The sequence below is a fragment of the Prionailurus bengalensis genome, chromosome A1 (assembly GCF_016509475.1).
Source record: "Prionailurus bengalensis isolate Pbe53 chromosome A1, Fcat_Pben_1.1_paternal_pri, whole genome shotgun sequence".
Classification (NCBI taxonomy): domain Eukaryota; kingdom Metazoa; phylum Chordata; class Mammalia; order Carnivora; family Felidae; genus Prionailurus; species Prionailurus bengalensis.
In genome coordinates this window covers 117217412-117242205 of record NC_057343.1, presented here as the reverse complement: position 1 = coordinate 117242205, position 24794 = coordinate 117217412, and the positions used below count along the sequence as shown (strand labels likewise).

Here is a 24794-nt window from a genome sequence, read left to right as displayed (position 1 = left end):
GTAAAGGCAATCTTATAGAAATTGTGCTCTTAGTTGTGAAGTTTGGGCAAACCCTGCATATTTGCTGACAGAAGTCATTTCATCTCTGTGTGGAACATCATTCAGTCATAGGAAGGTTAGTACCGATGCATGCTACAGCATGGATGAACCTTGAAAACATTACGCTAAGTGAAAGAAGTCAGTCACTAAAAGAACACACACTGTGTGATTCCATTTTTTTATTTTAACATTTTTTAAGATTTTATTTTTTTAATGTTTATTTTGAGAGAGAGAGAGAAAGCATGAGTGCATGTGCAAGCGGGGGTGGGGGGACAAAGAGAGAGGGAGAGAGAAGATCCCAAGCAGGCTCCTCACTGTGGGCACAGAGCCCACCACGGAACTCAAACCCACAAATCCGATTTTGGCTCAGGTCATGATTTCACAGTTGGTGAGTTTGAGCCCCATGTCTGGCTCTGTGCTGACAGCTCAGAGCCTGGAACCTCCTTCAGATTTTGTGTCTCCCTCTCTCTCTGTCCCTCCCCTGCTCACACTCTGTCTCCCTCTCTCAGAAATAAATAAACATTAAAATGGGGTGTGGTGATAGTTACACATTATCTGCAAACATACTAAGGTATGTTTGAAATAAACACTTTAAATGGGTGAATTGTATGGTATATGAACTATATCTTAACAAAGCTGTCATTTAAAAAAAGGTAGTTATCTTATAAATATATGCTGAAAAAGCTATAGATGAAATAGACGGTGTCTAGGATTTGCTTCAAAAGAATCCATAGGGGATGGGAAGAGGCAAAGAAGAAATAAGACTGGTCATAAGTTGGTAATTGCCGAAGCTGGGTGCTTGGAAGCTCATCATACTTTCTCTCTGCAGGTATATGTGTTTGACACTTTTCAAAAGAGGGGGAAAAAAAAAAAAAGAATCCCATGCAACATTCTGATTCACTCAGAAAAGAGGGGACTATCACCTCCTTTGATAAGTTGTTATTTAGAGGCCCTACCCAGAGCCTGCAGATCAGGGAGATGAATTATTGAGGGGAATCTGAGAGGCATAGAAGCCATGGAGTGTGGAGAGGTAGCAAGCGCAGAGGCTGGTTTGGGCCAGGGCAGCTCAGTGCCCCCAGCCCTCATGGACAACCCCCAGGCCAGGCTGACTGTGGTGGTAGAAGTTGAGAGTGGAAGAGAATCAGGTGAGAAGAAGGCCTTACACATTCACTCTTGTAAGTAACGCAGCCTGGGGGAGCCTCCTGGGAGAGGGGAAGCCAAGGCCATTTTACAGCCTTAGCTGCTGCAGATGCTTTTTGAGGAAGCTCCGCCTCTCAGGGGGTCTGATCCTGTGCTCAGTACTCTAGGTTAGGAAACTGAGGCCAAAGTTGAGGGCAGGACTTAGGCACGGGAGTTAATATACAGTCCATCCTTCTCAGGCCCTGAGGACACATGTTGCCCCACACTGCTTCTGGAGGGGCCCCAGAGCATCTGCCTGCTTCAGCCGGAGACTCTAGACACTCAGGTAGAAATGGGACGGGGTGCGGGTGAGGCCCTGGAAGATGGGAGTGACAATGCTGAGCTGTCTTCCCCTGCAGGAACAATGCATCACCTTTGACAGAGTCCTGGGCTCTGATGCTGCTCAGGTAGGGGGTGTTGTAGGGAAACGGGAGGAGGATGGGAATCCTCAGGCGTCTGGATCCTGGAGTGCTAAGGGTTTCCCAAGCCCATTGCTCAGGCAGGCTGGGTCAGGGCACCTGTGACTGGGGGATATGCCTGTGTCCCCTGCAGGAGGCTGAGCAGGAGCTGCTAGCACGAGTCCAGTCCACACTAGGCTTGGTGGCCCGAGGGTACAGTGTGTCCCTACTGCTTCGGGGTCGGGAAACAGAGACACCTCGGCTTGTACCTCAGGTGAGTCCTGGTGGAGCTACCAAACATAGGTCTCATGAGGCTCAGGTGTTGTTTCCTCCAGGAGACCTTTTTTTTTTTTTTTTTTTTAATTTTTTTTTCAACGTTTATTTATTTTTGGGACAGAGAGAGACAGAGCATGAACGGGGGAGGGGCAGAGAGAGAGGGAGACACAGAATCAGAAACAGGCTCCAGGCTCTGAGCCATCAGCCCAGAGCCTGACGCGGGGCTCGAACTCACAGACCGCGAGATCGTGACCTGGCTGAAGTCGGACACTTAACCGACTGCGCCACCCAGGCGCCCCAACCTCCAGGAGACCTTTGAGAAACTTCCCTTCCCCTCCCTAGCGGACTGGGCCCATAGGGTGAGGGTCAAGATGGGGTGGTGTGCAAACATGAAATATCCAGCAAGGTCTAATATTCACAGTTTTTCATAATACCGATAATAAACTTGAAAGTTTTGTTTTCAGGGCTTCGTCAAAATGCCCCCAAGTCAAAATAGCTGCCTCAGAACTTCATCATAGGCAGGCCCCTGTTTTAGGAAACAGCAGGTCTCTTTGAAAATGTCTACTCATTTGACTGGCTCGCTGTGAACCGTGAGGGCTGGGGCTGTTTCTGTCTTGGACACTGTGTCCCTGTGTCCGCAGCACGTAGCATAGGACCGGGCATAGACTTCACCGTCACGAAACTGTTGAAGGACAGATTTATCCTTTCTCCATCCCTACTGAACCCCTTTCTCCACTTTAGCTGTTGCAGATGCTGTTTGAGGAAACTCTGCCCCACAGCGGCGCTGTTCCTGGGGTTAGCACCCTTAGCCTGGTGCAGGTGAGACCCTGCATGGAGGGGAGCCCTGGGAACCAGTGGTGGTGCTGTGGAAAGGGCCTGAGGCTCGCAGGCAGCCAGAAGAGACTGAGTCTAGCCTCATCTGCCACTGACCAGTGTGGGCTTGCCTCTCTGAGGTCTCCTATTTCCTGCCTGAAATGGCTGAATGTTGGTGCCCTGGTTGACTGAAGGAGCCCCAGCGGGAGGATCTTGTGAGATGAGGTCTGGGAAAGGCTGTTTGTAACTGGTGTTGTGCTTGTGTGATTGCAGCTCAGCCCCAGTGGAAAGACTCAGGACCTGCTCTCTCCAGGGAGAGAGAACCTATCGGTGTTAGACGTGTCCCCTTTGGGCTTGTGAGTCTCCAGGGGCCAACGGGATCTGAGGGTGCTTGTCTTAAGGCAGGGCTGAAACCCCCAAACCTAGCCGTGGGAGGTTTCTCCCCACTGCCATGCAGAAGGGAAGCTCTGCACTTGGGGTTGTGCTCATCACACCCACTCATCATCTTCCCTGCAGCTCGTATCCCCAGCCCTCTCACTCTTCTTACCCTATCCATCTACACCTCTTCCACTCAGTCATTACCATCTGGGTGATGTGAGCATCTCGTTGAGCAGAAATGGGCAGATGACAGGAGAAAAAAGATGATGAAGATGATAGGCTTTTAAGGGATATACTGAGCTTGGAACCTTGGGGATGGTTCTTACAGGCTCTTGGGACCCCAAAGGACTCCCCATGCAGAGGTTCTGGGGGGCTGGACAGAACCCCAGAACCTCTTAGGAGGTGCTTAGGAGTTGAGCTTGTCTCCCCATCCTCCAGGGTGGTAGAAAATGCCAGTGAGGTGGAGGTGTCCGACTCAAGAGCTGCCTCAGAGCTGTACTTACAAGCTGCAGGGGATGAAGGCAGGTGAGGACAGGAGGGCACCTGTCACCCCCAACCCCTATCCCTTAGTCATTTGGTCTCATCCTACCCTGTCCTCCACAGGGCCTGCTCTCTGCTCACTGTCACCATGTCCTGCCCAGGGCCTGACCCTCCCGAGGGGCCTGGGACCCGGGGTATGTGGCGAGGGGCCTTGAGGATCCTGCAGCTCCCCAGAGACCTGTAAGTCTGATGGAATCTTCTGACTGCTTTAGGGAACAGGGTGCGGTGTGGCTGAAGTATGGATGCAGAGACCCAGGGCAGCCTCAGAGTCTCATTTCCTCACCTCTGACATGGTGAAGGACTCCCTCCTTTAGCATTTCTTTTTTTTTAATTAATTTTTTTAATGTTTATTTATTTTTGACAGAGAGAGAGAGAGACAGAGCATCAGCTGGGGAGGGGCAGAGAGAGATAGGGAGACACAGAATCTGAAGCAGGCTCCAGGCCTGTGCTGTCAGCACGGAGCCCGACGCGGGGCTCAAACTCACAGACCATGAGATCATGACCTTTGCTGAAGTCGGACGCTCAACCAGCTGAGCCACCCAGGTGCCCCATCCTTTAGCATTTCTTATAAGGCAGGTCTACCGGCAATGAACTCCCTCAGCTTTTACTAATCTGGGAATACCTTAATTTCTCACACGTTCTTGAAGGATAGTTTTGCCAGATAAGGAATTCTTAGTTGACACACTTTATTTTCCCAGCATTATTTTTAGAGAGAGAAAGAGAGCAAGCAGGGGAGAGGGGCACAGTGACAGAGAGAGAGATGGAGGGGGGGAGAGAGGGAAGGAGAATCCCAAGCAGCCTCCACACTGATGTGGGGCTCCATCCCACGACCCTGCAATCATGACCTGAGCTGAAAGCAAGAGTTGGATGCTCAGCCGACGGAGCCACCCAGACACCCCTTTCAGCACTTTAAATATGTCATCTCACTGCATTCTGGTCTCCATAATTTCTTTCTTCCTTTTTTTTTAAGATTTTATTTTTAAGTAATCTCTACATACAACATGGGGCTGGAACTCACAACCTGGAGATCAAGAGTTACATGCTGTACTGACTGAGTCAGCCAGGCACTAATGGCTTCCACAATTCCTGATGAGAAACTGGTTTTCATTCTTATGGAGGATCACTCGTACCATCACAAGTTGCTTCTCTTATTCTGTTTTCAAGATTCTCTCTTTGGCTTTTGGTGGTTTGATTATAATGTGTCTTGGCATGAATCTCTTTGAGTTTATCCTTCTTGAAATTTGTTGAGCTTCTTGGATGTATAGATTCATGTCTTTCATAAATTTGGAGAATTTTTGAGCACTATTTCTTCAAATATTCCTTCTGCCCCTTTTTCCCTCTCTTCCTCCTCTGACAGTCCCATTCTGCATGCATTTATACACTTCATGCATCCACTGGCCCCTTGGGCTCATTTTCCTTCATTCTTTTTTCTTTTTGCATAATTTTTTTGACCTATTTTCAACTTTGCTGAGATTCTTTCTTGTGCCCACTCAAATCTGTTCTCTAGGGAATTTATGATTTCAGTTACTATACTTTTCAGCTCCAGAATTTCTACTTGGTTCCTATTTTATTTTATTTTATTTTATTATTTTATTTTATTTTTATTTTAAAGTAAGCTCTACACCCAGTGTGGGGCACAAATCACAACCCCAAGATCAAGAGTCGCATGCTCCATTTACTAAGCCAGCCAGACACCCCTCTTTTTGGTTCCTTTTTATAATTTCTGTGCTTCTATTCGTATTTTCTATTCATTGAGACATCATTTTCTTGATTTCCTTTACTTTTCTGAGCATATTTAAGATAGTTGGATTAAAGTCTTTAGTGAATCCAATGTCTGTGCTTCCTCAAGGACAGTTTCTATTAATTTTTTTTTCCCCTGTGGGTGGGCCATGCATCTTTATTTGTATGCCAGATATTTTTTTTTTGGTTGGAAACTGCCCAATTTGAGAATTTTTATTTTTGTAAAGATTATATTCTTCATTATGTTGGTCTCTTATGTCTCCATTTCTTTTCCTTAGGCTCTGACATTTTGGATATGATAATGGGGGAACTCTGAAAAAGAGATTCCCCATCCCCTCTAGGGTTTGCATTGTTGCTTGCTGTGGGCTGCAACTATCTGTTTGCTTAGTTACTTTCCAAACAATTTTTGCAAAGGCTGGATTCTTTGTTGCCACTGAAGTCTCCATTCTGTCATCTCAGTGGTTAGCTAGTGACCTGACATAGAATTACTTACTCTACTGGGACAAAAACATTTTTTATTAAAGGAATAAAAAGAGAAAGAAAAAAAATTTAAAAAATCTCCAGCTTTCCATAGATTGGCTCTGTGTTGGGTCAGTCCTTCTATGCTTCACCATTCCACTTACATCTCTGCCTTAGCCTTACTTCCTGCTTACAATGAGCTTAAAAAAACAGAGATGAAAACTTGCCATCTTCTCAGGTCTTTTCTAAGCCTGCATCCTGCTCTGGGCATGTGTGTGGCTTTCTAGATTCCTTGGTGCATGGGGGAATTTTCCTTATCTCCCCCCCCCCCCCCACCAATCTGACTCCCCAACTTTTCTTCCCAGTCTTTCCATGCATCTGTTGTTTGCCCCAGCTGTTATTTTTGCTTGTTCTTTCATCTTTTCAATGTTTTGAGGGACTATCATCTAGGATAGCTGCTCTGCCCTGAGAGAGTTCCAAGGTAAGGGGAACAAAAGGAAGCCCTTTTTGTCAGTCCTCTGGCGGAAACCCTAGACAGTGAAAACAACAAACACAGTTCCTTGGGAACAAAATCTGCTCTGCTCCCTCCAGAGCCAAGCACCCAACCACCAGAAACATGGGCTGTTGTCTTCAAGACAACCTCTGTGCTGGGGAGGAGGTTGGGGCTAGGTTAAGTTAAAACACCACAAAGATCTCAACATATTTAAGTTGCTTTCTCCTGGGTAAACATTCACTTGGTTGTAGTAAACCTTTCACTGTCCCCCAGAGTTCCTGTAAGGTTGATCCTGACCATTTTTTCCACATGTTGCTGAAAAACGACAGATCCCCAGACTTCCATACTCTGCCATTTTTGTGGATGTCACTTTGCTTTGCCATTTTAAATTGGGTGATTAGGGGCACCTGGCTGGCTCAGTTGGCAGGGCATGTGACTCTTAAAGAAAAAAAAATTTTAACATTTATTTATTTTTGAGAGACAGAGCAGGAGGAGGAGAGGGAGACACAGAATCCGAAGCAGGCTCCAGGCTCTGAGCTGTCAGCACAAACCCTGACGCGGGGCTCAAACTCACAAACTGTGAGATCATGACTTGAGCTGAAGTCGGATGCTTAACCAACTGAGCCACCCTGGTACCCCAGGGCATATGACTCTGGATCTCAGGATAGTGAGTTCAAGCCCCACATTGGATGTGTTGCCTACTTAAAAAAAATAATAAATAAAAAATAAATTGGGTGATTAGTCTTCTATCACTGAGATGTAAGAGCTCTTTAAATATTCTGGATAGGGGCGCCCGGGTGGCTCAGTTGGTTCTCACAGTTCATGAGTTTGAGTCCCTTACCAGGTGACCTCAAGCCCTGCTTCAGGCTCTGCACAGTGCAGAGCCTGCATGGAATTCTCTCTCTCTCCCTCTCTCTGCCCCTCAATCTCATGCCCCCTCTCTCTCTCTAAAAAATAAAAATAAACAAATAAAAATAGCATACATACATACATACATACATACATAAATGTATGTTCTGGATACAAGTCCCTTATCAGATAGACAAATTAAATTTTGCACTATGAGAATATATTATTTGTGTAATTAAATAATAAAATTTAAAAAACGGTCTATGCAAGGTTGCAAATCTGCCTGGTGGTGCACCAAAGTTCTGGAAATAGTCAGCCTTTCCATCAGATGTAATTTGGGTCAATTTCTTTCCCCATTCACCAGTGGACACCTCTTTTCTTCCTCTCTCCTTCTGGCAGAGATTGCCCCCTGCTGCAGGTGTTGGCTGGTAAGGTTATTGGTGAGGATGTAGAGGGCTCTCTGCCCTGGATTGTGTCATGGCTCCTGGAAGGAAACAACTACACTGGTCTTCTTCTTCGCCTGGACCCTCAAGGTGGCCTGGGGAAGGGTGTGGGGTTCTTTGGGAAGCTCTGACATCTAACTTATGCCTGACCACCCCTTTCACCAAAACAGCTGCAGCCCCAACCCCAGTCCAGAGATAGCCTCACCTCTGGGAGGGTCAAGATTCAGAAAGGTCCCAGTATGGCTAGGTTGCCAAAGTCTGGAAAGGCAGGGCTGATAGTAAAAGCAACCCCTTGCCCTTCAGAGGCTTTCAACAGTTAACCAAGAATTTTCGCACTAATACATTTTATTCTTACCACAACCCCATGAGACACATCTAACTTAGGGAGGGAGGCCTAATTTATAAATGAGGAAAGGGAGGATCAGAGAAGGGAGAGAACTTGCCTATTTTCATACACTCATTAAAAATCAGGCCTCTCTGAAATGATATGATGTCAGAGACTTAGGGGAGGTCAAGTGGAGGGTATAGATCAAACAAGAATGGCTGTGAGTTGACAATTATTGAAGCTGGGTGATAAGTAGATTGAATTTCCTATACTTTGTACATGTTTGAAATTTTCTACAGTAAAAGTGAAAAGAAAGAAAAAGTCTGGCTCTCCATATCCAAAATTAGTAAGCACACATTAATTTGGCTAACATAGTCCCAGACCACACACTATGCCAGGCCCTGTGGAGTAAGGAAGAAAAATTAGGCCAGTTCATGCCCTTAAGGATAAAGCAGTGAAGGACAAAAGTATGTTTATCCATAGGCCAGTTTGGTATCCTGATTAAAGGCACAGGCTTTAATGTCAGACAGAATTGGGCTTAAGTTTTAGCTCTGCCACTCACCAGGGAGTTGCTTGACCTCTCTAAGCTTCATTTGGTTCATCTGGAAAATGTGGGGGTAGGCAGAAAAAATTAGAGTTGCTGCTTCATTGGAGTGTTGTGTGGATAAAAAGAGGTGATCCACAAAAACTCTTAGCATAGTGCCAAGCCCATGTAAAAGCCCGATAGGTGTTAGCTATTTTTTGTAAGTAGTATTAATAAAAATTACAAGCATTACAGGCAGTGTGCTCTGGAGTCCAGAAGGAGTGATTCACTCCGAGTTTCCCCTTATTAGGTGGCTCCCTGAGCTTACTCAGAGCTGCTCTGTTGGGGGCCTCGGGAAGGAGGATGCAGGTGAAACAGGTGAGGCCCACCCAGTGGGATGCAGTAGAAGAGGCACGTGCCCGCCGGGCAAACCTGAAGAGCCTGCGTTCAGGCCTCCTTGGAGACACCCTCACAGAAAGTGGGCTCAGCCAGCTGGGCAGGGCACTTCGAGAGTTGCGGGTAAGCAAGGTGAGGCCTGGAGGTGCCGAAGAGAGTAGCGGTTGGAGCCTACCTTAAACCCTCTCTCCATAGGTGGTAAAAGCCTGGAGCCAGTGCCCAGGAAGCCAGATGCTCAAAGGGGTCAAAGCTGAGGCTGTGGGGCTCCCAGAACTACAGGTATGTTTTCTGGCTCAACCTCTCAGGAGCCCCATTGATGTCTGCCTTCTTTCCTATCTACAGAGCACTATGAGGAGTCCCTTTCTTTGTTCACTAATTTATTGATTTCCAAACATTTTAGTGACTTCTCAGTGTGTCAGGCATAGTGCCACGTAGGCCCTGGGAAACCCCTGTTCTCATGGAATTTGCAATCTTCTGGAGAGAAGCAATTATAATACCATGATCAGTGCTTTGAAGGCCTTATCAACACAGGGTTCAGTGGGGCATCTAAACACTTCACAGGGGATGTTGATTTCTGAAGGAGGTAGCCAGCAAAGATGAGTGAAGAACAAACATTCCGGGCACAGAAACTAACAGGTCAAGTCTCAGAAGTAAGCAGGGGCTTGATCTCTTTGGGGGACTGCAAGCAGGTCATTTTGCTGTAGGATATTTTGAGGAAGAGTCAAGAGAGAATGATTGAAGAGATAAGTAGGGGCCCGGTCATAAAGGGCTTTGTAAATTTATTGAGATGTTTGGACTTTGTCTTGAAGGTCAAGGGGAAGCCATAAAATTACTTTAAGCAGGGAAAACAGTATTGCTCACATTTTTCAGGTCAGCAAACTGAGGCTCAGAGAAGGGATCTGAGTGTCTCAGGGTCACTGAGATAATCAAAGGCAGCAGAGGTACAAACACCCAAGTCCTTAGGTTCAATATGGTGCTTTTGCATCCGTTTAGAATGCATGGCCTCTCCTGTGCAGAAGGGGGTGCTGTCTTCCAGGATTTGCCAAAGGGTGGCTGGAATGCTGCTTCTGTCCACCTTCTCCTGGTCCTACCCTTTTCGTACTTACAACTTGTTTTTACAGCCCTGAGCTTCGGGACTTAGGCATGTAAGTTCCCATTTATTGAGCAGCATCTGCTACTGCTTAGCGCTTTGGGTGTCTTATTTCATGCTCTCTACAACTTTTTTTAAAAAGGTTTTATTTATTTTTGAGAAGGGGAGGGAAGGGGCAGAAAGAGAGGGAGACACAGATTCTGAAGCAGGCTCCAAGCTCTGAGCTGTCAGCACAGAACGCAACGCAGGGCTCGAACCCAAGAACCATGAGATCATGACCTGAGCCAAAGTCAGATGCTTAACTGACTGAGCCACCCAGGTGCCCCTCTACAACTTTTTTTTTTTAACGTTTATTTATTTTTGAGACAGAGAGAGACAGAGCATCAATGGGGGAGGGTCAGAGAGAGGGAGACACAGAATTTGAAACAGGCTCCAGGCTCTGAGCTGTCAGCACAGAGCCCGACGCGGGGCTCGAACTCACGGACCGTGAGATCATGACCTGAGCCGAAGTCGGCCGCTTAACCGACTGAGCCACGCAGGCGCCCCTCTCTACAACTTTTTAAAAATGTTTTTTTGTTTATTTTATTTGTTTTGAGAAAGAGAGAGAGAGAGAGCGAGCAGGGGAGGGACAGAGAAAGAGGGGGAAAGAGGATCTGAAGCAGGCTCTGTGCTGATAGCCGATGCAAGGTTTGAACTCACAAACCGTGAGATCATGACCTGAAATGAAGTTGGATGCTCAACCAACTGAGCCACCCAGGCACCTCTATAACTTTTATTAGTTCCATTTTACAGGTGAGGAAATGGATTCAAAAGATTAGACACCTGCCTGAGGTTATACAGCTGAGGAAAGGAGGGCCTGAGACTCTGATCTGTCTGATTTCAAAGTCCTGAGCTTAACACGTGCTATCCTAGGAGGAAGGGGATGGAATTCCCATTCTTAATATATTCTCAACAGGTGATAGATTCAACAGCAAGCCACAGCCCAGGCTTCCAGGGAGAGCCCAAAGGTGGGTTTGGAGCTTGGGGTGGAGCTGGGTGCCCTCCACCTTTGTTGGGCTTAATTGCATTTTCCTCCAGTAGTAGGAGTAACAGCATCTCTAGGACCTGGGCTCCGCCAAAAGCATCCTCCTAGGGACTCTGAGGAACAGGTAATACCTCATGTACCCCAGAATAGCTGGAAGCTCTTGGGGGCCTGAAGAGTTGCAGAGCACAGCTAACATGTCTACCACTTCTGTGCCCCAACATCAGGGATAAATATGGAGCTTCTGACAAAGAGAGGACCTGACAGGCTATGATTCCTAAGAGAGGGGCATGGGAAGGCTGTTTTCCTACTGGGTCACATTAGGAGTATAGGATCCTTAAGGCCTCCATGGCACCTATTGGCAGAGCCAATACCTTTCTCCCATGGCCCCACGTCTCTGTCCAGGCTACAGGCTCTTACAGGACAGTTAGGTCCCAGATGTAGTTGTAGGAACAGCCCTGGTGGTGGGGTTCTGTTGGAAAGTTGGGCACCGTATCCCGAGGCTGTGGCACACACAGACTTCTGGCTGAGCCTAGACTAATGCCATGTAGGCCTGGCATGCCCCAGATGTGGCCCTGCAGTTCTTCTTGGCTCAGGCACAGAGGAAGAGACTTCAAGAACAGCACCAGATATGGATCCAAGAGGAACTGAAGCGTTTGGAACAGGAGGAGGAAGAGGTGGAAGGTGACCAAGTCAAAGGCCTGGTGGCCAGAAAGGAGGTGAGGAGGGTCAAGTAGGGGACTTGAGGCTTCTTCTAATTGGTTCAGGCATTGTGTTGGGGGCTGGAATCCAGCCTCAGTCACAACAGACTGGGCCATACCCTCTCTCATGGTCCTTATAGCTTTATGGGGGACAGATGTAGCAATTTTCAGGGCTAAGTGCAGTGATGCAGGGAGCTAGGGGCTTGTGGGGACAGAGTGCCTACTCAGGCAGGAGAGGAGCAAAGATGGCATCTAGGCTGAGACTTGAAAAACAAATCAGCCAGAGGAATTCACTAGACTGAACTCCATGTGGGAAGTTCATACGCATCACATAGAGGCACTGAATAAATATACTTGTTTGCCCAAATTAGGAAACAAAACTTGTGAGCGTGAGGGGATGGGAGCATACGTTCTGAGGACTATGGTTTATGAGCAAAGGTCCAGAGGGAAGCAATGGCAAAGTACAGTCTGGGTACTGCAAATTGTCCATCTGGGGGGGCCCCAGCAGGTACATGGTCAGAGATGAGGCTAAAGAGACCAGTGTGTGCCATGCCTCTGAATTTGGACTTTACCCTAAGAATGATAGTGAACCATTGAAGGGGATGTGTCATCTCAGTTCTGTCCCTCACTAGCCATGCAAATTTGGGCAGGTTAGGTCACTTCTCTGATTCACAGTTTCCAAATCTAACTACCAGATTTGGAAAACTAAAATGGCAACTACTTTCCTCCCCTGGGTTTCATTGGCTAAAATGAATGAATACACATGAAGTGTTTAGGAACAAAGTCTGGCACACAGGTGGCACTGAACAAAGAATATGTATTATCACTGAAGGCCTTCGAGAGGCAGAGATGGCAGCGGGAGCAGACACTATGGAGACTCCAGCTGGAGGCCCTTCAGGCAGAGCGGGACACTGCAGAGCAGGACCTCATGGCCCTCTATGACATGCACGTGCAGGCTGCCCGGGCTCGGACATGCCATACACTGCAGGTCAGTGGGGACAGAAGGCAGGCCTTGAAATGGTTCCAAGGCTGACTGACAAGCATCTCTGAATCTGGGCACAGGTATTTCGAGCCTGGCGAGGGCTGTGGGAGGAGCAGACCATGACCACAGAGCATCACCACCGCAGCCTGCTGGCTGGTATCCTGCAAGACACGCTCCAACTGGCCACACAGAACCAGGAGCTTCAAGCCCAGAACCAGCAGCTTCAGCAGGGTATAGGCTAGGCTGGGGCCAGTCGTGCTGGATGGCTGCCCTGGGAAGAAGTCTGGTGATCAGTAGTCTTTCAGGGGCAGCTTCTTTCTTCATTCTTCACTGTCCCAGAAGGGAGAGGGAGCTGGGATAACTACGCTAACCTTCACTATGGATAATGAATGATACCACTAACCAGGTCTCATTGTGTCAGTCCCTGCTAGGTACCTAATATCCACCTCTTCATTTTAGCCTTTTTCACTACCCTATGTAGTAGGTGCCACTTGACCCCCATTTCAGAGGTAAGGCAACTAAAGCTAGGAGAGGTTAAGTAACTGCCCAAGGACAAGTCTGCTAAGTCACAGAGCCAGAATTCAAATTCAAGCCTGTTAGAACTATAGTTCTACACTGCACATGTGGTGGTTCACAAACTGAAGTGTGCAGCAGAATCACTTAGCTTATTAAAGAAAAAAGATTCCCAAACCCTACTCTCCCAGATTCTTCAGTAGGTCTGCAGTGTGTGTGTGCATGTCTGTGTGTGTAAGCTTACTAGGTATGCTCCCATGGGAGCAGGGCCTGATGTTCCTCTGGCCATGAGAAGAGATGGCAGGAAGGAGTATCAGTGAGGGAACCAGAGGAAATAAGAATCAAAACCATATTGAATCCATGAGTTCTCTAGCCTAAAACTTGGTTTGTCCTGCCAGGTCCAGCCAGGACCTTCTATTCCCAAGAGTCCCTCCAAATTCTCCAGGGCCCAGGTTTTGTGCGTTAGAGAAATTTGAAAAGTTGTGACAGAACAGTCTCCACTCCATGGAGCCCTCAAAGGAAATAATGCTCCTAGCAATAGATAGAAGTCTTTTCTCCTAGTCTATCAGTTACTCGAGGATTAAGACATTCAGGGCACTAGGGTAACAAAATTATGTTAGAGAGAATCTACGCAACAGACACAGGACAATCATAGCCAATTGCAGGAACCACCTGCACCCCAGAATACTTTATTAAGACCTTATTGCTTACAGTTAGAAACACTGATTGAACTACACCAAATTTCCCTGTGCCTGGTTCCAGGTCACTCTGTGTAGAGCTTCCCTAATCTGTGTAGATTACTACACTCTGTGTAGAGTTGGGACAGTGCTAGGCAGGGGCAGGACCCAGAGTGAGAAAAATGGTACCTCCTAGGAGTTGTAGAGGGGATGGTGGGCTTTGAGAGGGCCCTTGGGGTGAGCAGAGAGGTCAGGAGTGTAGCCTTAAGCCAGGGCCCAGGGGCAACATTCCCTGAGATGAGTCAAGCTCCAGCCCTCTCTGGGGTCTCCAGAAAAAGGCTGGGTGGGTGTTGAGAGCAGCACTGTGGAGGGAGCAGGGGGCAATGTCCCCAGGTACCGCTGGAGCTAGGGGAGTTTGAAAGAGTAGCCTGGATGACGGGTGTATAATCTGTGGCAATTGGGCTTTCCTGCATTACAGTGGGTGGGGGCGGCGGGGGGGTGATATCTCTTATGGGGGAGTCATGTACCACAGCTGGGCTGGAGTAGCCAGTACCAGGCCTGGGGGCAATGGGTCTGCTGGGGTGACCCCAGGAGGCTAGGAAAGCCAACTGTTGCCCAAACCCACTCAAAGCAACTGTATTCATGCAGGATGAGGTGGAGAGCCTCCTCCACTGGGGATGGGGTCACTTCTAAGGCCTAGGTATTGATGCTCTCCCATTTCCTTATTCTGGAAAAACTTCAGGGCAAACCCAGTCTTCAAGTTTCCTGGGGTAACCCTTCATCCACCCACCTCCAGAGACTAACCTGGCTACTCCCACTTCCCCAGCTTTTGTCACAAGGCACTTGTTACAGGGCTGGCTGCTGAAGAAGGGTAGGGAGGCCTCGGAGGTGGCTCTGATGGTGGCGCCCAATCTATAGAGTCAGGAGTCCGGGTGGAGATGGTCAGTGACTAGCGGCTGCCATAGTACAGGCGCACAGCCAGGCCAATGAGCAGCGTGGCCAGGAAGAAGGCAGCTGTGAGCTGCAGCCGCAGCAAGGCTGCTGAGAGCACGGCATTGACCACCAGGGAGCAGGACACAACAAAGAGCCGTGTGATGCTGCTGCCATGCTTCATGACAGCTGACATGAGCAGTCCATTTAGTGCCTGGCTCAGTACCACAAGCGCTGCCCAACCAGAGAAACCCTCCAGGAGGCCTGGGCCAGGGCCACCACCTGCGTGCAGACCTAGGTTCAGGAGCACACCAAAAGTGTAGAGGAAGAGGTTCTGAAGTGCTAGGGGCAGCCGCTGTCGCTTCATGAGCAGCTCTGTGTACACGGACGACAGGCCCGAGATGAGGCAGTACAAGATGAGAAGCAGCAGTCCCAGTGGAGTGATATGCAGGGACATGCGGCCAGCAGCAGCTGCTGGAGGGGGCCCAGGAAGGGTGCTTCCAGGGTCTTGGAGGCCACCAGCTGCATAGCAGGCCCCTGCTGCCATCAGCAGCAGCAGTGCCAAGCCCTGGCGTGCAGAGAGGCGGTGCCGGAGACAGAGGCAGTAGAACAGGGCCGTGCTTCCAATCTTGAGATTGCTCAGCACCTGATAGGTGCTGGGGTCCATGTAACGTTGAAGATAGATCACCAGGTTGTTGTTAGCGCCATAGAGAAGGGCTGATAGCGCAAAGGGGGCAGCCTGGCGCCATGGAGGAGCCCCTTGGGGCCATGCTTGCCAGCCCACCAAGAGGGAGAAGGCGCACAACAGTAGCTTGGTCAGCTCAGTCAGCAGCACAGCTGAGGAGGGCCGGAAGGGCACTCTGCCGTTCACATGGCACAGTGCCAGTAATGGGGCATGGGCACCATACATGGCAGTGGACAGGAGTAGCATCAGGGTCCAGCGGGCCTGCCTGGGACGGCCCAGGCCTGGCATACCCCCGTCCTCTACACTCATGCCCAAACCAGACCCTAGGTGGCCTGTGTAGCTAGCCAGGGGACAGCGGGAATTATAACAAGTTTGGGAAAAATCAGTATGGAGCCGGCTCGCAGGAGGGAAGAGCCGTGGTACATTGCTAGAGAGAATACTGAAAATCAGAGTCAGCTGCAAACTCCACACTCAGGGCTGGAATAGGAAGGGGCCGGTGGCCCTAAAAGCCACAGTCTTGGGGCCAGTCCCATGGGGATAAGGAGGGGCGTCCAGATTATTGGCTGATAAGCCACTGTTCACCTTTTGCAAGAAGGAGAGCAAGGATGAAGACTGGAAAAGTTGAAGATAGCAAAAGGGTGATAGCTGGGGAAGCCAGATATGGTGTCTGTGGTTGAAAGGCCTCTACCTGCAGGCCCAAGATGCTCATCCTTCCTCCCCCATGGGATCCAGAGCTAGTCGGGCCCCTTGCGCAATGACCGAAGATAGTCCCTCAACGTCTTCTCCACATTGGGCACAGCATATGCCTGAGCTGCGTAGATGCCAGTGCAGGTACCCACAGCAAAGCCCAATACTGCTGATGCCCTCAGTTTGGCCACCACATAGCCGGCTAAGAAGCCCTTGAGGAATGGGGAGGACAAGAGCGAGCCATCCTGTGGAGAAAAATGAAGGAAACTCAGCCAGGGTCTCCATTCTCTACCCAGGAGCTACTGGCCTTAGATCATCCCACGACCTCTGCCTTACTCTGGAAAGCTGCAGTATTCTCTCCAAAGATTTTCTCAAGATTCTGGAGGCAGAAAAAGAACCTAGAAGTCCTGATCACACAGTCTCAGAATGCTGGGGTTAGAAGGCTCCAACCACAGAACCCTACCACCACAAAGCTACAGAGGTGTCCCTGAGGAATCTGACCCCTGCCTGCTTCTCCAACCTCACTTCCTAGCATGCTCCCCCATTACTGGAGCCAAATTAAACTACTTTCATCCCCCCTGTTCATCATGCTACTTCCCACCATAAGAGCTTTGTATATGTTGTTCCATCTGCCTGAAATGATCTCTCCTCCCCTCTTTACCTAGTTACCTTCTATTTAAGATACAAGTTCAAATATCATTTTCTTAGAGAAACTTTCCTTGGGGTCACAGAAAACAGGCCATCAATAACCATTTGCTGAGTAAGTCTCTATCACCCATTCAAAAGCATATTGGGCAATGAAGCCCAAGGCCAGGGGGGAAGAGGGGGAAGGAGTGGTGGGCAGGTGCAGCTTTACCTGGCCCACACCACTGTTGACTTCGTCTTCCACACGCTGCTGCAGGCGTTCCAACTGGTTCTTGAGAAATGCCAAGTCCTTAAGCTTAGGCAGAGAATCCTAGAACAAGAAAGAATCCAACAAGTTAACCCAGCCCAATTCTCTGCTGAGGTCTGTCAGAGGCTGGGTGTTTTTTTTTTTTAAAAAAAAACTTCCTGAGATGATGGTGGTAAAGGAAGAAAGGCACTGACAAGTAAAAGAATTCACATGGGGACCGGGGAGGGGGGTGACAGATGGGATCTGCATCTATAACAACCCTTACAGAATTTCATAAAGTAAGCAGTGTGTAGGGAGACAAGAGGAACAGCTAGGAGACATTCAATTAGATTTATCAGGCAAGCACTACTGACTTGGCTATTAATAGCAACATGTCTGTCTTGTCTACCGGGTCCTCAGGCCTCACACAGGGACTGGTAAGTAGTTAATAAATATGAGGATGAATGTCGCTGAACTTCCAGACCAGTGGTGAGTAATGGCCTGAGGCAGTTCCCTGGACGCTGTAGGGTAAATCTGATTTCTGCTTGGGCTTCTGTCAAACCGAATGTGTGACTGGATGCGCTGGCTGGAGTTGGGGTGGGTGGCTGTCTGCAGGAGTGGGTGAATGCACTGGGTGGCTTAGATCGCATAGAAGTATGAAATTCAATGTATGCCCAAGGGAATCTGAATGAGAATGTGAGTGTCCGTGTGGCTTGGAATCATCATGTCCATAGGAGGGAAATTTCGGGGGCCAGGGAATGCAAGACAGTGAAAAGTGTGTCAGAGTGAATGTCTTTGAATGTCTGCTGGTAATTAAGGATAACGAGGGTCCCGAGAGAGGACACCTGGGAGAGATGCCCGGCTTTGCTTGCCTCGTGTGGTGCTCCGCTACTCCACTTCCCAATGTTGAGTCAGTCGAAAACAGTAAAAGCTAGCCTAGAGGAAATAAGGGCATCCCCACACAAGAGAGGCTCCAGTGTCGCCTCTCCCAAGGACTAAAACGGTGTGAAGACCACCCCACACTGAAGATAATCCCTACATTCACTCACCTTGTCATCCGCCATCTTCCCCGCCGAACTTGTTGCGCAGGCGCGGCCCCGCCTCCCTCATGCAAAGTACTACAGCCATCTTTACTGAGGGCGGAGGCACTTCCGGGGCATTTTTGGAAAGGGTGGAGGAGGTGCTTTCCTGGCCGCAGAGCCCTGGCGGTCTCTTGCGCTCAGGTACTGGCACGTGACTCCTCCGTCACGCCCCTAACTGCGTGTCCGCGCGCGCACACGACCTGGGTGCAATGATCTCACTCCTTCGCGTGTGCGCGCTGCGCAAGTTCGTGTAACAAGTCGTCCATCCCTCGATGAGCTCATAGTTGCGCGGTGATGTCACTGGGGGCGTTGGCGTCGTGCGCCTTCCCCGGCTCCACGCACGGGAACGCACACTCGGGGATCCAGACGTCTGTTTACACGCGCCACCCCTCGGCGGGCGGCGCTGCTCAGGCCCGTCCTTTCCCGCCCCTGGGACCCGGCTCCAACCCCACCCCGTATCTGTGCGGCGCCTGTTGGCCTGGTCAGCGCAGGGAGGCTGGGCTTGCGCGCGCCGCAGCTTCGGAGGTCGAGCTGGGCTGAGATTGCCGGCCGGCAGAGGCCGGCGGGGACGCGGTCGGGGCTATGCTGGGCAAGGATTACATGCTGGCCATCATTCTGGTCAACTGTGATGGTGTGCACGGGGTCCCGATGGGAGGATCGGGAGCTGAGGGGTAACGAGGGAGTTGACGGGGTATGTTTCGGGGTGAGGACCACGGGACAAATGAACCCTGGATTTTTGTGCTGCAAAGGACCTCCTGTACCTCCAGCCTAAGGATTGCCACCTTTGAGATGGAAAGAGGGTTCTGACCGTGTTATTCTGAATCCACTAATATGCCTTTCCAGTCCCGTGTTTCCTCTCCCCATTTGGTGTCTTGTAGATGACTTGTGGGGGGACCAGAGTCTTGAGGGAGAGCCAGGGCTGCCCCCTGGCTGGAGGAAGATACGCGATGCTGCAGGTACTTACTATTGGCACGTACCCAGTGGCAGCACCCAGTGGCAGCGCCCAACCTGGGAGACAGGAGATGCAGAGGACCTAGGCACGGTAGGTGGAGTGTGTTGGAGGGGGTCTGAACCCATGTGCGGATTTAAGCCTGCTGCTATACCGACCTAGCCCCCTCTCTACAGAGGACGGAAGGGATTTGGGGACTTCGGCCCCCCAAGGGGAGATCCTTCTCCAGCCTGGAGAGCTCACTGGACCGGAGGTAACAGGGATAGGCCAGGCAGAATGAAAGGCTTGGGGTTTCATGGCACTCAGAGATGCAACTGGACCCACATTCTGCATTCAAGCCCAGGTTCTTGGCTCTTTCCCATTTCTTGAGTCTCAATAGTTTGAATTTTGTCCCTAGTTCTGTGCTCTGTATTTTGCTACATGTTTTTTCCTATTCTGGGTACTGACAAATCATGTTCTACATCTTGGCCCTTTCCGGAGGGGGGAGGGTTCCTGACCTGTGTTCTAGAGTCTCTTGTCTCAATTTGGGGTTCTGGTCCACATTTTGTATCCTGTTCCTTATTTGTAACTTTTGTTCTATGTCCAGTATCCTGAATTTTTGCTCAGATTTTAAGCCACACTCTATGTTACATTTAATTAATATGTACTGGGCCCTCTCCCACTCTGGTTTTATACCTCAAGTATAAAACACACTGTGTTCTGCACACTGTGTTTTGGGTCTTATCCCACATCTCATGCCCATCAAGTAGTTGGAGCCTCACCACTGTCCCTTCTGTAGGAGGTGTGGTCCCCTTATGAGCTCTGTTCTGTTCCAGGAACTCTTTGTCCTGGTACGGTGAGGAATCCTACATCCAGAGCATGGAGCCAGGAGCTAAGGTAGTGTCTTGGGCCTGAGAACCAGCCCAGGGAATGGTGGTGGCGGTGGCGGATTGTTCCCAGGGAAAGGTCAGGAGTGGTATTGGGCTGAGAAGAGGTGATCAAAGGTGAAGGGAGCAGGTACTGGAAGGTTTATATGTGTGGAACCTGTGATACCTCCCTTCCTATTCCACCTTCTATTCCACTTCCACGTCTGCCTCTACTCACTCAGGATCTTCCTGTCCTTTCCCCCAACCCATCAGTGCTTTGCAGTCCGCTCCCTGGGTTGGGTAGAAGTACCCGAAGAGGATCTGGTACCAGGGAAGAGCAGTATTGCAGTCAATAACTGCATCCAGCAACTGGCCCAGACTCACAGCCGTAGCCGCAGCCAGCCCCCAGATGGTGCCTGGGGTGAGGTGAGCTGGCTGGCCCTTCAAGGGATTCAGCCCAGGGCCCAGCAGAGGTAGTTGTCGCCAAATTGCCTGTTCTCCATGGCAACCACCTTCATCTGAGCTCCAGACTGACCTTTCTTTGGCAGGGCCAGAACATGCTGATGATCCTGAAGAAGGATGCCATGAGCCTGGTGAATCCTCTGGACCATAGTCTGATACACTGCCAGCCTCTGGTGCACATCCGTGTGTGGGGTGTGGGCAGCTCCAACGGCCGGTGAGGACCCCTACATCCCCCCAAGTGAGAGTTGCTCCTCCCTCCCTCCTGCAGGCTGTGATCCCCACTGATGCTGATCCTCTGTACTTGAACCCCTGGACACAGATCCTCTGACATGGACCCAAGCTCTGCCTCCCCTGCCTGGTCCAGCCCTGGTTGGGGAGGGTGGGCCCAGCTCAGCAGGGACGGATAGGGGAGAGCCTGAGAGACTGGGCTGATTCTCTCCTGTGCTCCCACATGCTTCCGGAACAGTGACAGGTGAGCGACAACCTGGTGCTTTGAGCCCCAACCCTGATCTCCCTGTTCCCTCCCCACCATATCCCTTGCCTGACTTTCCAGTCTGCTGCTGGCACTACAGGCCCCTGTGCCTACCCAGCCTCTACCCTACCCTGGTCACTGCCCCTGCCCCAGCCCCATCTCTGCCCCTGCCAGGGACTTCGCTTTTGTGGCTGGCGACAAAGACAGTTGTATGCTCAAGTGCCATGTGTTTCGCTGTGACGTCCCTGCCAAGGCCATTGCCAGTGCCCTGCATGGGCTCTGTGCCCAGGTAAGGGCCAAGAGTGGGGCAGGAAATGTGGGTAAGGAGCTGGGTCTGAAACTTCCAAGGTGGTTGGGTCAGGGAGTTATTGGCTCCCTTACTTCAGTTCCCCTTTCACTGTATCTCATGCTAGTTGCATTGTGTTTCAGATCTTGTCAGAGCGAGTAGGTGTCAGTGAGGATTCTCCTTCCTCCCTAGACCCCATCTCCCCTGAGGACCTGCCACGGCAAGGTATGGGGAGGGAGGTGCTGCACTGCAGCAACAGGCTACTTTGGTGAAAGTTGGCGTTGTTTAGTCCTGGTTGTTTAGTACTTCTTGGAGATGTGGGACTTCTGATGTGTGCAGGCATCCTAAGCTCTGAATTGGAAGAGCAAGCTTTATGGTTTTCCTTCTACTAGCTCCAGTTCTCTGAAGGGCGGAGAAAGGGGTCATTGAGAGAATGCCCTGGCCCACTTGCTATGTGTATGTTTCAGTGGAGCTGCTGGATGCGGTGAGCCAGGCTGCTCAGAAGTATGAGGCACTGTACATGGGGACCCTGCCAGTCACCAAAGCCATGGGTGAGGACTGAGCTGGCTGAGGGGGTAGGCTGTATGAGGTGAGGGAGAGGGGGTAGGGAAGGATCTACCACCATTTCTCAGAGTACACCCATGGCCCCTGTCTGGCCTAGAATGTGCCACCCTTCCCAACTCAGGATTCTAAGCCCAGCCCCAGCTATTCTAATGCCATCTCTCTGAATCCCAAGTCAGTGAGATGGAGTAGACTCTCCCTGCAGATCCCTTCTTTCTTTATGTCTGGGAGACACCATGGTGGGCATGTCCCCCCAGGCATGGACGTGCTGAATGAGGCCATTGGTACTCTCACCAACCGGGGGGACCAGGATGCCTGGGTCCCTGCCATCCTCAGCGTGTCTGACTCTCTCATGACTGCACATCCCATTCAGGTACCAGAAGAAGGTGAAGTTGGGGGCTGTGGAGGGGTGGGAGGGATGCTGAGGGGTAATTGCTTGCTGTTGGGAAAGGTCAGTGAGTCCAGCCAGTGCCTGGTCCTCTACTGACTAGGCCTGGTGTGGGCAGGCAGAGGCTGGTGCAGAGGAGGAACCACTATGGCAGTGCCCTGTACGCCTTGTGACCTTTATTGGTGTTGGCCGTGACCCACACACCTTTGGCCTCATCGCTGACCTGGGCCATCAGAGCTTTCAGTGTGCAGCCTTCTGGTGCCAGCCCCATGCAGGGGGGCTTTCCGAAGCTGTGCAGGCTGCTTGCATGGTGAGTCAGGGGCGGAAACGGGTGAGTGGGTTTGCCCTGCAGCTGCTGTACTGGTGATGGGCTCAGGACTGGCAGTTTCTCCAGAAATCACAAACCAGTGATCCCAGGGCTGACCATGGTAAACTACCCTTTTATTTTGCCCGCAGGCTGTCTTTAATAAGTTTAAATTAGTTGCCAATAGTTAGAGCCAGGACATTTCATGTAATAATTGTTCTGGTACTGGGTCCACACATAATAAATTTCAACATTCAGCTCTAATCATGTAGGGGCTGATCCTGGTAGGGTGGGCACTGTTTTTCCTGTTTGTCTCATTTAGGTTATTTCCTGGCATCTGTGGGCATTCGAGTGTGGGATGCCTGCACTTTATGAGTTCAGCTTACTCTTTCTTCAATAAATACAAGTGCCTACAGGGTACCAGGAAGCATACTTTGACTTTGACTGATACAGATGAAACAGGCTTTGCCCTCACAGAACACTTAGGTTAGACCAGAAGGGGGTTGTATGCCACAGGATGTTGGGGCTGGCCGCTTAAGGGGCTCAGGAAGGCTACCTGAAAGAGGTGATAGAAAGCTGACAGTTGAAGGTCTTAGGAGGAAGTTAGGCGAAGGGGAGTGGGACAGGTGTGCCAGATACAAGGAACCCCAGCTGTGAAGATGAGAGCAGTAGTTGTGGGTCAGGATATTTCAAAGAATCTAGTATATCTGGAGTGCAAAGGGCAGAGGAGGAAAGTGAGAGACGGGGGCAGGAAGAACAGTAGACACCATGTCATGGAAGAACGTAGAGAATGTGGTGATGAGTTTATTTTGTCTCCAGTCACTTTGAGCCATCAAAGGGTTTTAAGCAATGAATTCACATTTGTGGATTAAGACACCACCTAAGGTACATATGGATAAAAGATTCAGAAGACATGAGAAGAAATAGGACCATTTAGCACCCCCATTGAGTTCAAATGAAAGAAGACTGGGGCAGTTGGTGGGAATGAAGTTTGGGTTGTAGACCTTCTCCTTGACTAGGGAATCCACTTTGCCAGGAGGCAGTCTGCTCCCGTGAAAGCTGGAGAGGAGTCAGCATAATGGTAGGTATGGTTAAGAGCACAGGCTGGTCAGTCAGAAATAGGGATATGAATCCGAATTCTATCATTATTTTTGCCTAGCTGACGTTGGCATTCTCTTTGAACTTAAATTTTCTCATTTGCAAAATAGTAATAACACCTGATCAACAACTTTGGATTAAGTCAGAGTATAAAAATATTTAGCATAGTGTCCAGCCTTCCTTAAATGCTCTGTAAATGTGAAGTTTTGTGTTTGTTACTGAACTACCTGGGAATGCTGTAAGGGCTCAAGATGGGGCCGACTACCAGCCTCATACTGGACTGAAGCCTTGGCCAGTTCCCTGTTCTGCAGAGGCTTTCAGGGAGTCCAGGGCCAGAAAGGAGCTGGATCTTCACATTCCCCTTTTCCCTAGGTTCAGTACCAGAAGTGTCTTGTGGCCTCTGCAGCTCGAGGCAAGGCCTGGGGTGCCCAGGCCCGGGCCCGCCTGCGGCTCAAGCGGACCAGCTCCGTGGACTCCCCAGGAGGTCCCCTGCCCCTCCCCCTGCTCAAAGGAGGGGTTGGGGGTGCAGGGGCAGCCCCTCGAAAACGGGGTGTCTTCTCTTTTCTTGATGCCTTCCGTCTGAAACCCTCTCTGCTCCATATGCCCTAAGTGAATCCAGGAGGACTGGGTAAGGAGGCTCTGGGTCCATGCCCAGCTCTATACCCCTTAATTTTCCAGGGGCCTGTAGCCTCTCTTTCCTTGAAACCTTGTCTGCCTGCCCTCTGGCTCTTGCCCACCCTCTGTTTATTGCCCAATTTATTGAATATTTATAGGGACGATTGAGAGGCCCTGCACCACAACCTAGGCCCCTGGCTGTCCTTTCCTTGGGTCCCTGTGTTCCTTGCCCCTGTCCAGCCCTGGACAGTTGGCTCTACCTCAGCAACACTTTATAGCAAAATCAATACAAATAAAAATCCCTCAGTGACCTCACTGGGTGTGAGTATATTGGGCCTGGGACAGGGTTGGGGGTTAACCCGTATGAGGTGAGTGTCTGTGTCTGTGCTTGGTGTTGGTGGTTGCCTGTAATCACATGAGGGCATGGGTGTGACGGAAATCTGATTTCATTCATTCAACAAATGTATTTTCTAAGGTCTTCTGTGTGCTAAGCACTAAGTGAGTCAGTGGGATATAATAAAATACGGGTTCCACCTTCTGAGACTCAGAAAGGGAGACGAACAAGAGTTAAATAAGATAGAAGATAATATGTGGTACAACTAGGAAATCTCAGGGTTGTGGGAGCACCGCTGGGTTACTTAATCTGGCATTACTCGGCTTCCTGAAGAGTTGACATCCGTGTCCTGAAGGAAAATGAATACTAGTTACCGAGCCTACAAAGTAG

The 24794-nt window shown here is 50.0% G+C and overlaps 4 protein-coding genes across 7 annotated transcripts; 2 read left to right on the top strand and 2 right to left on the bottom strand.

The window, feature by feature from the left end:
- Window positions 1-1054: 1054 nt before the first annotated feature.
- On the top strand, window positions 1055-13340 carry LOC122479613. The gene is made up of 13 exons (XM_043573409.1): window positions 1055-1184; window positions 1419-1504; window positions 1771-1890; window positions 2634-2711; window positions 2979-3061; window positions 3522-3608; window positions 3687-3803; window positions 7564-7712; window positions 8766-8974; window positions 9047-9130; window positions 11514-11681; window positions 12496-12651; window positions 12726-13340. Exons 1-13 carry the CDS (start codon window positions 1055-1057, stop codon window positions 12885-12887), a joined length of 1629 nt encoding a protein of 542 aa, XP_043429344.1. The 3' UTR covers window positions 12888-13340.
- A 472-nt stretch (window positions 13341-13812) lies between these two features.
- On the bottom strand, window positions 13813-15759 carry LOC122481648 (probable UDP-sugar transporter protein SLC35A4). The gene has a single exon (XM_043577541.1). It carries the CDS (start codon window positions 15757-15759, stop codon window positions 14785-14787), a length of 975 nt encoding a protein of 324 aa, XP_043433476.1. The 3' UTR covers window positions 13813-14784.
- Window positions 13813-18353, bottom strand: SLC35A4 (solute carrier family 35 member A4). The gene is made up of 3 exons (XM_043577675.1): window positions 18058-18353; window positions 16994-17092; window positions 13813-16382 (listed from the first exon to the last, which is right to left on the bottom strand). Exons 1-3 carry the CDS (start codon window positions 18070-18072, stop codon window positions 16185-16187), a joined length of 312 nt encoding a protein of 103 aa, XP_043433610.1. The 5' UTR covers window positions 18073-18353; the 3' UTR covers window positions 13813-16184.
- A 42-nt stretch (window positions 18354-18395) lies between these two features.
- On the top strand, window positions 18396-24385 carry APBB3 (amyloid beta precursor protein binding family B member 3). 4 transcript variants are annotated; one of them, XM_043577411.1, is made up of 13 exons: window positions 18396-18721; window positions 18969-19132; window positions 19216-19292; window positions 19855-19915; window positions 20158-20310; window positions 20433-20560; window positions 20813-20818; window positions 20993-21107; window positions 21248-21329; window positions 21572-21655; window positions 21923-22038; window positions 22172-22363; window positions 23828-24385. In XM_043577411.1, exons 1-13 carry the CDS (start codon window positions 18673-18675, stop codon window positions 24062-24064), a joined length of 1464 nt encoding a protein of 487 aa, XP_043433346.1. In that variant the 5' UTR covers window positions 18396-18672; the 3' UTR covers window positions 24065-24385. The 4 variants fall into 4 exon arrangements, with proteins under 4 accessions (XP_043433346.1, XP_043433265.1, XP_043433177.1 ...); XM_043577153.1 differs by having other exon boundaries at window positions 18546-18721; window positions 22157-22363; XM_043577330.1 differs by lacking the exon at window positions 20813-20818 and having other exon boundaries at window positions 18404-18721.
- Window positions 24386-24794: the final 409 nt, after the last annotated feature.